General features: G+C 40.0%; 1 protein-coding gene across 1 annotated transcript in view; it reads left to right on the top strand.

Moving 5' to 3' along the window:
- The first annotated feature begins 1890 nt into the window (after positions 1–1890).
- LOC108746073 (lipoma HMGIC fusion partner-like 2 protein) overlaps positions 1891–12483 on the top strand; it is a 14426-nt gene continuing 3833 nt past the window's right edge. The window contains exons 1-2 of the mRNA XM_018482596.1: positions 1891–2086; positions 12272–12451. Of these exons, the coding sequence (XP_018338098.1) occupies positions 12322–12451 (130 nt within the window). The 5' untranslated portion in view covers positions 1891–2086; positions 12272–12321. The remainder of the gene's footprint in view (positions 2087–12271; positions 12452–12483) is intronic.

Below are 12483 nucleotides of genomic sequence, written 5' to 3'. Positions count from 1 at the left end.
ATAATGGTCGCTTTCAACAGAAGTCAGCATTTAATAAACGCTTTGTGTCAATTGGATTATACTTTCAAATGTAAAGAAATAATCTTATTTCAACAAAGGAAATTTCCAACTGTTGTAAAATAAACATTATACTGCCAAACACCATCAAAATTTTATATATATATATAACGAATTTTAAACCATAAAATTAAAAAACATCGATTTACAAAAATTTGCTTGTACATATATATAAGGGGATTAAAAAAAAATTATTTATTTATTTCTTACATAAAAAAGTATTATTTTGTACAATAATTATGTAATAAGCCCCTCTCGCCTTTTAATATACTTTGGTGCATTTATAAAATTTTATAAATATTAAAAAAAAATTTTTTTTACTCCAATTGTTGAGTTACTGATATTACAGATTTTTTTCAAAATAGAAATTCTCCACTTTTAATATTTCGTCTTATAATCGAAACAAGTCGTGTTATATTCGCAGGACAATGGCGCCTACGGCACCCCTTATCGCGAACATGACATGTAATCTGATGCTTGGGAAATATAGGGGTGATCAACCCCTATGAAGCCACGTGTAAAAGAAGGGAAAAAGGGAGAGATGGCCTTCGGGAAAAGTATTGAACGAACTTTGATGCGTGGTTGCGTAACAGGAGACGAAGATCGAGTCGAGCGATAAAGACTGGCTCTGTCGAGCTTTGTGGGATTAAAGTCTGTAATTATATATGGACGCGCTGCGGACGATTACCAAAATGATTTGTGTCGGAGGGGGGGGGGGCCCTAACGGCGCCACAAATGGCGGCCGTGAAACTCTTGGGTTCAATCGATGACACATCTCGTGCTATGATGGGACAAGCGGCAAGCTGTGTTAAATCGATGTCGCGCGTGCTTGACCAATAAAGCAAAATTAGATCATAAATCTTTATAGGGAAGTAGAGAGAAAATACCATAAAAGAGAGAGTTTTTTTTATAAAAATCTAACGAGTCCAAAAGTTAAATTTTCAAGAAACAAAAAGTCTTCTCATTTTCGAATCATTCCAAAATTCGTGGTAAAGCTTTCTCTGGCACATTAGATATAAAAAAAAAAAATTTAATTTTGATAAACATTTCGAAGACTCCCCAAAATAGAAATTTTTGAACTGTGTTTATTCTTACGAAAGTTTTATATTTATTATTATTTAATTATATTCTTACATTTATCATTCTTTTTTATAACATTTACAATGATAAAGGTAAAGAAAGAAATATTTGAAGTATAAAGCAATTCCTATATTTTTCGTTTGATTCTTGCTGGAATAAAATTATTCATCGCTATTGATAAAGAACAATTTGACTCCATAACACATTTCTTTTTTTAACAGACATATTTGACCTTTGAGGGACTTTTACATCCCTTTTACATCACACATATGTCGTGCTAGTTTCACAACTGCCGCGGATTGTACATTCGAAAACTCCTCCAACTCGAAACATCAATGAAGAGTTCGACTCACTCTTTCAATTTTCTAACATAATCGCACGTTAAACAATAATGAGCATTCATCTGAATAATTAGGTCACTGTCGAATTAGAATTGCATATTTGTCGCATGTACAATTCGAACGACGAGAGTTGCGAAGTTATGTAAAATACGAGTACATGTAAATGACACGTTTGCCTAATTTCGCCGCCTAATTTTTTTACCCCGGACGCGCCTTCAAAAGTTTTGGCTATCAACAATGAGCGAATATTCGTCGTCTCGTTCGTGATCCGTTTTTTTTTTTTTTTCGAAACGATATTTATCATGTCCGATTCTGCCCCCGCTTATATATGCGGCGGCTGACAAGTTCGCGTCTCGTTATACCGCCGCTCCGGCGAACGCCGTACGTTCTTACTTCGTCAGTCGTGCCCAGCGCGTCCAGTGAGCTGCACGCGAGGTGCTTATTATGTGCGCGTTTCGAGTCCGCGATTAAACACGATCGAAAAATCGCGCGTGTCCCAGCGAAACAATAACTTCCGGTGTACGATACGCTGAACGTTACTTGTCGATGAGACGCCGGTCTCATCCAGAAACCGTGCTGGGACAAACACGGAAGGCGGGCGGCGGAAAGTAAGCCACATTGTTTCAATTGTTGTCGCTTCTATTATTCTATAATTGCCCGTTTCTTAATTACGTAATATTACTGTTAAGGAATATTATAAGTTTTCATTTTCAACCAGCGTTTTCTCCGCGAAATTCCTGACGGTGGAATTTCGACGAGACGAAAAGTAAGCCGCATTGTTCTAATTATTGTCGCTTGTATTATTCTACAATTGCGGATTCTTAGTTTGTATAATATTGCTATTATGAAATCTCCGAAGGAATTTTAGAAGGGATTGTTTAATTTTTCAAAACACAGCGTTCGTCACGAAGTTCTCGAACGGACGAATTTCAATGAGACGAAAAATAATCCGCATACTGTTGAAATTACTGTTAATTATATTCTTCTATAATTGCAGTTTCTTAATATTATATATTATATAATATTTAAAAAATATTGTAAAAAGAACGTGATAATTTTCAATGTTTAAGCAGCGTTCTCCATGAAATTCCCCCAGGGGAATTTCGACGAGAATAATAATTATTTTGCACGAGATCTCCTCGAGTTACTCCGGCGAGATCAGAGCAAAAGAAAAATTTACGGCTGCGCCAATCCGTTGCGGTAGGGATTAAGGGATTATCATTACGAGGAGTAAAAGGATTCTCGTCATGCAGAATCATCGTTCGCTCGCTCGCGTTCCTCGAGTCTCTCACCGACTGCATCGATTTACGAGTGTTTACATCACGATGTCGGGGCGCGCCGTAATCACCCGGTATTATGAATTATGCACCCCGGGGTGGTTTCGAATTTCTTCCCGGTCCACTTCGTTCCTCTACACTCGGAGACATGGCTTGTCGTCCGCGCGCGATCGTTAATATTAATTTCGGGCGGTGCTAAATTGGTACAAATTGCGACGTCAATTAAACCGCTTTGTCGTTGGTAGTTATACTTCATGGACCAACCGGCAAGTTTCCATTACTCTGGCTGGTTGATCTTCTTATTCTGTAATTCTTCGGAACGCCTATTCACGTTTACGTTTGCTTGAACCAAATATTCGACGAGTGTAAAAATAAGATATATAGTTGAAAGTGAATAAATTTTTTGTAGACCGAATGATCGTGACGTGGAATTTGATTTTCCACGTTGTTCATTGTCAGTGAAATGGGATAGCCTGTTGACAAGGATATTCGTTGCAATCGTTGCGTTCCATTTACGTGGGAATTTCTCGGTTTTGTTTTTAATAGCTAAAACACTAAAATACATACGTCATTCGAAATAAATCGCGACTTCAGAATCATAATAGTTGTGATGAAATGTTTTATTTTATTTGATTTTAAACGACACGAGAAAGAGAGGAAGAAAATTTAAATTAATCCTACGTATTTTTCTTTTTTTTTTTTTCAAGTTTAAAAATTTCCGCGATTCTCCATAGTTTTTTGCATCGGGCGCAGTGAAGCGCAAAAACGTGGAGAGATCGTCCGAGATCAAATCGTATTTCCAGATGTTGCCGATGCAACTCGGTGCAGCCGGTCGATCGCTTGTTACCAGCCGCTTGTAAATTCACCTTTATTCCTTTTTTTTTCCAACGCGGAAGGGGGCTGCTTGCTCTTCTTTTTCTTCGAGAAAGGAATGCGAGCGACTTGCGTCTAGAGAGCGACTGACGGAACAAAAGGGTGTTCCCCGCTTGCTACGGGGACCGGGTCTTTTCTTTTCGGCTCTCAAGTGGGTCAGAGCAGTGGTTGTACGTATAAGACACGGGATGATGAACGAATCGAAAAAGTGAATCGGAAAGATATCAGAGTACTTGATGAGAATGGAGGAAAAGAGAGATTTCAGAAAAACGTTACAATATTTGTATATACAATAATAATATTATTGTTAGTAGAGATCTTCAAAGAATTGCATTCTGCTAACAATCACTCTATCGTCGAGATACGACGAACGACTGTTGAAAGCACCAATTGATTCAGATTCTGTAATGCATGGAATCTTTCACATCCCTCTCCGGGCGACGATAATGATGTTTCTTGTACATATTTTTCTTCCATTAAGAAGTAAAACCTAAATGATACTTCTTCCTTGTATCTTGAACAAAAATTGGTTGTACCGAATTAGAAAAATAAAATTTTTCAAATGACACTATTTTTCATTAAAGCATAAGTGACACAAATTTTTGTACGTCGAATAAAGAAACTGCATCGAATTAAAAATGAAACTCATAAAGAAGTAAAACTTAAATAGTAATATCTTCACTCTAAGTTTCTTGCAGTAAAATCTCACCCCAAGAAAGTAAAAATACAATCACTTTTCACTTCTTGAAAAAGTGTGACAATTTTTAGTCACTTCGCTACAAAGGAGTGAAATCTCACTTTTTTGAAAACAAAAAATTCAGCTCTTTATTCCATTGAACGGTCTCCTTATTCTAATCCGAATAATAGCTTTGATTCTTCTAAAAAAAAAAAAAAAAAAAAAAAAAAAACCTATAATGATATAAAATTGCGACAGAGGGATGAGCAAGAGATTCTATGAATAATGCGAATGTATTTCTATCTTGTGAATGTTAAAGCGACAGTGATTATGAATCGAAATCGTAAAGTGGATTCTCACGAGTGTCACGCCCACTTTATCGGGAAATCCGCTCTTCTCTCCTTCGAGAAGAACCCTTCCTCAAGGAGTAGCGTCACGCATGGGCGCGCATTATTTAAGTCGACGTCCGCGAAGGATCGTTAAAATGCGCCGCGTGTTTCGTTTTCACGCAAATGCGCGAGCCGAACACGTGGCGGGCGGGCAGAAGAATGAGCTGTAGGCAAGAGTAATGACCGCCAATCGAATCGGCTACTTTTACGAGCGTCAACATTTAATACATTCCTGGATAGGAAATAACGAGGAGGTGAAGAGAATAATTGTAAGTTTCACGAGTGTCCAAACGAAGGAAGATGGGGAAGCTGAGGGAAAGAGGATCAACTTTAAGATAACGATTTTACGATTGGCTTTCTTTTTATTCTCCGCTATAGAGCGTTTCTCATTTCAGAGAATTCTAATTTACAAGCAGAAGATTGAAAATCGAATTTTCATTTATGGAAGATACAGTCACTTCGTGCAATCTCGTTTAACCCCCTTTTTTAGCGTATCGAGCTTGCATTGTCCGTCGTGAATTTTTTCGCTCTTTCGCAATCAAGTCGAACGGAAGTGGTAGTAACCCACAGAGGAACAAGCAGTTGAAACAGTTTTTACATTCCGTGGGTGTTTTCTCTCATCTCTCTCGCTGCCTCTCATCCTTCTCTCTCTCCCTCCCCCCCTCCTCTCTCTCTCTCTCTTTCTCTGTTTCCTTTCCCTCCCACTCCCGTCGGTTGTTCTTCTGTCTATTGCTTCTATCTTGTCCTTTCTTCCTAGCCTTCTCTCCACGCTGGTTCGAGTCCAGCATAACCAGTCGCTGTGTCATCGAGGCCCGATACATCATAAATATAAATTGGCTGGGCGTTCGTGCGTGTGCACGCATAAATGAAGCCGCCTGCGTGCGTGCGTGCGTGCGTGCGTGCGTGCGTGCGTGCGTGCGTGCGTGCGTGCGCGCGTGCGTGCGTGCTCCCGGCAACGTTAGAGAATGTTAATGCTATCCGGCAGCGATGCTCGTCAAAAATGATAAACAAATTCACGTTAGTGGCCTAGGAGTTTTCGTATTAACACATCCTTTCGTAATCACTGGAATTTAACGGGGGGAGCAAAGAGAAGTATCGAATTTTCTGCGAGAAACCACTCCTCCTCTCCCTTAAATCTAACAAAATACGTAATTTTTCTTATTCAGTTCTGTGCGCGTTGATTTAATACGCCTATAATTTTTGAAACGAACCTTAAACTGAAACTGGGACGAGTAAACGTCCCACGAATTAAATTAATAAGCGATTTAATGATATCGATCGCCGATAAGCGTCGTGAAACAGCCGTGAAGAGTTCATCGTGACAAGTATCATCGTTTTACGTTATTTTACACGATTAGAATTAATGATAAATTAATTCTCTAGTTCGAACGGCCTGATAAACGTAATCTATCTTTCCGCCCTTTTGCTCGTACCTCCAAAGATATTTCTGAATCCATCGTTGATTTATCTTACTTGCAGAACCGGCAGCGGCAGCGTCATGATTCTAAAGTGCGTTGTGAAACAACGAGATCGCGTGAGTCTTGCACGAGTGCGGAAATAATCTCGATTTCGAGCAACTGCGGTGATTAACGGCGTTCGTGGAATCGCCATCGTGGGTCCATCGTTTCGGTTACAACGTATTTTCTGCGTTCGATCCCTCACTTTCTCTCTCTCTCTCTCTCTCTCTCTCTCTCTCTCTCCTTTAAGTTTTTACTCACTCCTTATGTTATCGCTTTCTTTATTTCATTAATTTTATTATTACGTATTTTTTTTAAGTTAGATTTCTTTTCACTTTGTATCGTTCTTAATTGTTCTTTGTTTTTAATTTTTCTTATTACTCGCGCTTTTTCTATCGAACGTATTCACTTATGTTTTTAAAAGGCTTATCTTAAAGTAATAATATATGCCTCATCTCTCTCTCTCTCTCTCTCTCTCTCTCTCTATTTCTTCGGAGAACTCAAACTCGTCTCATCCATTTCGCTTGAAACACGACGAGCGCAGGAAAGCATGGCTAAAACGGGCAGACCTAATCGTGCTGGCCTTGCGATCGCCTTCGGCGATTAGTGCCGTGCGTGTAGAAATATGCACGCAGACGCGGGCGGCGAGTGTGCAACTTCCCGAGGCGCGAGATAAGCTCGTTAACAATAAACTTGTATGCGTGTACACACCCGAGAGTGCGGCAAGTGCTGCCGATAAACGCGGCGGATCATTTTCAGCGCGTGTCCAATCTAAACACCATATACGCGATCTATGTGCGCGACTGGAAGGTTCGAGTAACGCAAGGATGAGACCTATCATGTTGCAAAATTCTACAATAGCTGCGAAGCTTTTTGTTGTAAAACGCCATTTTGCATTTTCGCACAACTGATGCGGGCTGCGTTATCCTAAAGGTATCAATAATATATTTTTTTTGTATCCGCGAGAATGATCAGTATCGATTCAGAAATGACGGCAAGTTACAAAATCAAAATTATCGCGATCAAAATTGTACGAAGATTTTTCTCGATGGATCACCTCGAATGCCGGACCTAAAACTAATTGGCGGTTATCTTAATCGGGTCTTCACAGCGGGCTCTGGCGAGGATCACCGTTAGGCCTTAGGGTCGTCGTCGTCGTTTCTTAATTATCTAACCGTCGTTAGAATTGCGGTCTGCAATACCAGGCGCGCTTATCACGCGTGAATTCTCACGCTCGGAAGCAATTTCTTGCGTACATTGCGCACTTCCGGCTGGCCGATGCCGATAATCGTCGCGATGATGAACGACAAAAATTTATTACAGGCATGGGAGCGCCTCATGTTTTTTTACACATACACATCCTGTGAACTGCAAAACTTCAGGATATTCGTGATATCCATCTTACGACCGTTTCCGCCAAAGTAGATAATTTCAATCTCGACTTCAACTTGTTCTTCATCCTTTTTTTAATTTTTAGAACTGGAAAAAGATGAAGATTAAGTTAAATCGAGATTAAAATTATACTACATTTTCAAAAAATGGCCGAATATTAGTCTTCTATAATTTTTTTCTCAAATACTATCAATTTTACAAAAAAATTTGTAAGAGATAAAAATTGTTTAATTTTCTTCTCATAGAACTCTAAGAATTGTTTCAGAATTTTTCATCAACTTTTTAGTACTGCATTTTCTTATTTTTATTATCATGAGGAAATACGGTATTAAAAATTTCTGAAAAAATTCTCAGAACTTTATGAGAAGAAAATAAACAATTTTTGTCTCTTACAGTTTTTCTGTAAAGTTGACAGTATTTGAGAAAAAAATTATTAAAGATCAATATTCGGCCATACACACACACACACACACACACACACACACACACACACACACACACACACACACACACACACACACACACACATATATACATACATGAAGTATTTTAAGATCTTGTAAATTTCCACGTTCTTAAGTACGATAATTTATATTACTGCCTATTCAAAATAAAAACTGTATAATTCTCTGTCAAATCTCTTTTAGGAACATTGCTTTAAATGTCTGGCAATGATCAACTGGCATGTTGAGCTCCACTTGTTGGTTACACGGCTCATGTCGAATGACTCACGGTGCGATTGGAAGTCTAATTACGTCTCATGTAGATTTTCCTGATGGAGGGAGATCGGTCGCACGCTTGGCACGGGTCTAGGACTGGTCGATCGTTTAGAAAACGATCACCCTCGGAATTGCGATAAATCACTGTACGGGTAAAATTGCTGGTAAAGCGAGATGTTGGCGTGGTGAAGCTACAGTAAAAAAAAATAAAGAAAAGGGTGATTCACCTTCTCTCTCTCTCTCTCTCTCTCTCTCTCTCTCTCTCTCTCTCTCTCTGTTTCTCTTCCTCTCCTGGTAGGCTGGATCTCGAGGAGAATTAAGGGGGAGGACAAAGACAAGAGATGCGAGATGCAAGGGAGCACCTGTCCAACAGCTGCCTCACATATGGCGCACTCGCGAGATTACGTAAGGAGAGTAGGTGCCTTGTTTTCAAACGCCGCGAGTAGAGGCCCTCTTGGAACAATTAAGATGATTCGCGTCGCGTTAATCCTGTCGTCGACGGGTCCTTTAAGAGAGCCACCTCCAGACGAACGATTTCTCTTCCACGACAGGCTTATACCGGGGACGTGCTGTCTTCCTTTTCGCAAGCGATAAATTAAAATTCCGTCCTGGATCCTTTTACGTCTTTACCCTCTCGCGAAGGATCACACAGTACATTTCGGATCCTATTATAGGACCGTTCTGTGGGTGGCATCTGAAATCTCTCATTCGGCTCACGCATCTTCGCGGAATGCGAATATCGTCCCCCCTCTTTTCCAGCCGTTGCACAGACGCTTCGACCATTAGTCATCCGCCAATGGGTCCTCTGTCCGGTAACTCACGGCCGAAAAGCCGTAAGTCAACGGAGAATGCTAATAATCTGCTTGTAAAGCCCAGATCTCCGATGTCTGCACGGTCGATCTCCACCGCGACGACCAAAAACCTGTCCTCCTCTCGCGAAGGCGCGTTTTAAATTCACACGGAGACCGCACTGGAATAAGAAAAGAATCTGCCAATGGATTAAACGATGGTAATTAAAGTGACACCAAGTTGGGGAAGAGAGGGAATTTCGTGCAAATTTCGACGCCGCACAGGCGGCGAGACTCTTGGTACGAGTTTGAGGATTAATTCTACGGGACTCGGTGGCTCGCGGTCTTGGCGAAAGGGGGGGGGGGCCTCCGTATCGCATTATGAGAAGGCGTGGCAGCGCTACACGTACAACAATAAAGCCGGTATAATTAAAATAAAAAGGAAAGGGAAAAACGCGCAGCTGCCTGTCGACCAGACAGCGCTCAGCACTCTCGGCAGCCGGCCCACGCAGCGTCCAATGCAGCGCTTGTCGCTCTTCGTTTCGAGTTGCATATACATAGTAGATTGTCAATTGAACGATTGAACCGCGGCTCATTAATTCTTAATCACGTGCGAAGGCGGACTATCGTGCGAGGGCGGACTATCGAAACGCCGGAGGCGAGGAGCTAAAAGATGGAAAATCGCTTGAATAGAATAGAAGCGATAACTCGCTCGACGATAATCGGCAGCTAATTAATTATCGCTAATTGGTGGATTATATCAGGGGGATGAGAGGTAGTTGGTATTTTTTTTTTTTTTTTTTTTTTTTTTTATATAGTTATTTGAAAGGAACGCTTTAACGTTTTGAAAAGTAAAGTACTTTTATGTGATACGATTTTTATACGATCGTCAAAATGCTAAAGGGATTGATTAATCTGGTTTAATGGAATGTTTTCTTACAACACCATCGCGATGCATCAACGTCATCTCTCAAAGAAAAAGAGAGAGAGAGAGAGAGAGATTCATTTATGTTCCGGGATTCGAGACAGCGCAAATATAAACAGCGATTAGGGGGTGATCCTAAGTAAACACATTCTGTGAAGTGGTTGCGAGTCGCAGGCAGAGAGTGTCGGAAATAAAAGCGACAACAGCACAATGAATGCCAACGAATTTCTCTGATACTATACTTTGATAATACTGTTGAATGTTTTCTTCTTGATAACTGATTTGGGTCTAACTTTGAAATTTGACGTGCAGCTCGAAGAGACGAATCTTTAAACTCGCAAATACTTATAAGATTGCGCAAAAAGTTCAAATAGTCGAATTGATGAAACGTTCATCATGAAATACGTGAGAGAGATCCAGATTCGAATTCTGGTTGGGATGTTTTTCGTAATAAGTTCTTTACAGTATTTTAAGATGTTCATCGAATTCACATCGGCATTATTAAATTGTTTGTCAATTATTATTACTATTATTATTATTATTACAGTATAATAATAATAATTATTATTATTGTTACAGTTTTTTAAGATTAAATTTGGGAAATTTGGGGGGGGGGGAATATTAATATTTCAGATTGATTGCGTTGAAAGTCCGACAACCATATCGACACGCAATTATCATTTCTGAAATTATTTCATTTAAATGAATATAACATATATAATAGTTCAACGTATCTTAACATTCAGACCGTAGTGGCGTTTCGTATTTAAAGTAATGTATTTAACATAAATCTTGTTTCCAATCTTATTTATTATTATTATTATTATTATTAATATTATTATTATTAAATCGCTTTTAATTTAGGACTGTGTTTCAAGACCAACAAATAATCGGCAGTTTGCTTAAATTGGAAATTGTAAGATTCACGCAGAAATATTATTAGACATCCGCTTTGATTGAATATGATTTTCTTTGCTTATTTGTGTTAAAAAATTCAAATATCGAAAGCACTCTTTTTCATATTTGATATACAGATCGCATTTTGCCTTGTTGATTTGTTGCTGGTGGAGATCAAAGTAAACCTATCGATTGGTGGTGAAGAGGCCAGGACGATTAAAGTTTGCGGGGCTGTTTGAAGAGCACAAGGGAACCTTGAGAGGCGCGCGCCGCGCATGCGAGAAAGAGAGAGAGAGAGAGAGAGAGAGAGAGAGAGAGAGAGAGAGAGAGAGAGATCGAACAAGACGTGGCATAAAAGGCGAAAAGGCGTCGCCCACGAATATGTTAGAAAGAGAGACGCCATTCCGGCTGAAAACTAGCAGTGATTGATATAAATTAATTTTTTTCGTTGATCATTTTTTAAAAGAAATCTTCATTTAATTCATATTAATGCGCTCGCGCACAAATAAATTTAGAAATGCTTAACACCCTAAACCACTACTGATAAAATTATTCAGGAATTTTTCCCCGCGTGAAAAAAAAAAAAGACACGTTTGTCTGAAAATTTAGATACAAATCTGAATCAAAATTAAAATTGCTTTAGGCGCTGCTGCAAAATTGTTCTCTCTGGGACAAATCAAATTATCGCAAGTTTCCGCGAGAAAATTTCTAAAATTGAATTAAAAGGATTTCATTAAATTCTTCATAAAGTCCTATTTTTAATCTATGTTGTTCCAATCAAGAAAATTACTGGCGGCACTTCTGAGAGACCGCTATCTCCCGGGACGAGACCGCGAAGGTCTGATCCCCAGAGTCGATCACGGAACGAAACGGATGTCTTACGGCGTCCGTTTGTCGGTGATTCCACGGTGTCGTGTGCTAGATCCGTGGGTCGAGTGATTTCTATACCCCCGTGCCCTTTCACGATTTCCGTGAAATCAGAATAAAAAGTTGTAACGCTGTTGCGCCGCCGCGCCGGTAACCCGAGATCTGTGTATCCTACGTGTTTCGCTCCGTATCGCAGCCACGCTTTTAATGCCCGCGCCCGACGAAGGAGAAACCACGGAATAACAAAACGGAACGCGGCGTTTTCCTCGAAAACTACTAGTAACGGAGAGGCATTTATTCGGGCATTTATTCGTTCACGGACCCTCGTTAAAAAACGAATGTCGGGTGGGGGCAACAAGAACACGTTCGCGTTAATTACCAACATCGAGTCCCTGTTTTAGCGGGAATTTGAAGAATTCTTGACGAATGAGAATTCGTTAAGTATGTGCCCCCCCCCCCCCCCCCAAGTAATTGCAATATTTAGCGTCCAATTGGGTGGTAGATGTAACATTTATCACGGACTATTTTTCCAGACACGGTCGAGCGATCTAAGAATGGCATAAAGAATCAATCGATCGGCAGCATGTGCTATGTGATAGTCACTGGACGCAGTCTGTTATGGACGCTCTTATCTCTGGCAGCGTTGATGGCAGTTTTATCAGGCCTCATCACTCCCAGGTGGCTTGTAGGACCACCGACCATTAAGGACACAAGTAAGTAGCTTCTTCAATTCAAATTAAGTATA

This window comes from Trachymyrmex septentrionalis, unplaced genomic scaffold (genome assembly GCF_001594115.1).
Source record: "Trachymyrmex septentrionalis isolate Tsep2-gDNA-1 unplaced genomic scaffold, Tsep1.0 scaffold16, whole genome shotgun sequence".
NCBI lineage: Eukaryota > Metazoa > Arthropoda > Insecta > Hymenoptera > Formicidae > Trachymyrmex > Trachymyrmex septentrionalis.
This window is presented reverse-complemented; position numbering and strand designations above follow the sequence as displayed.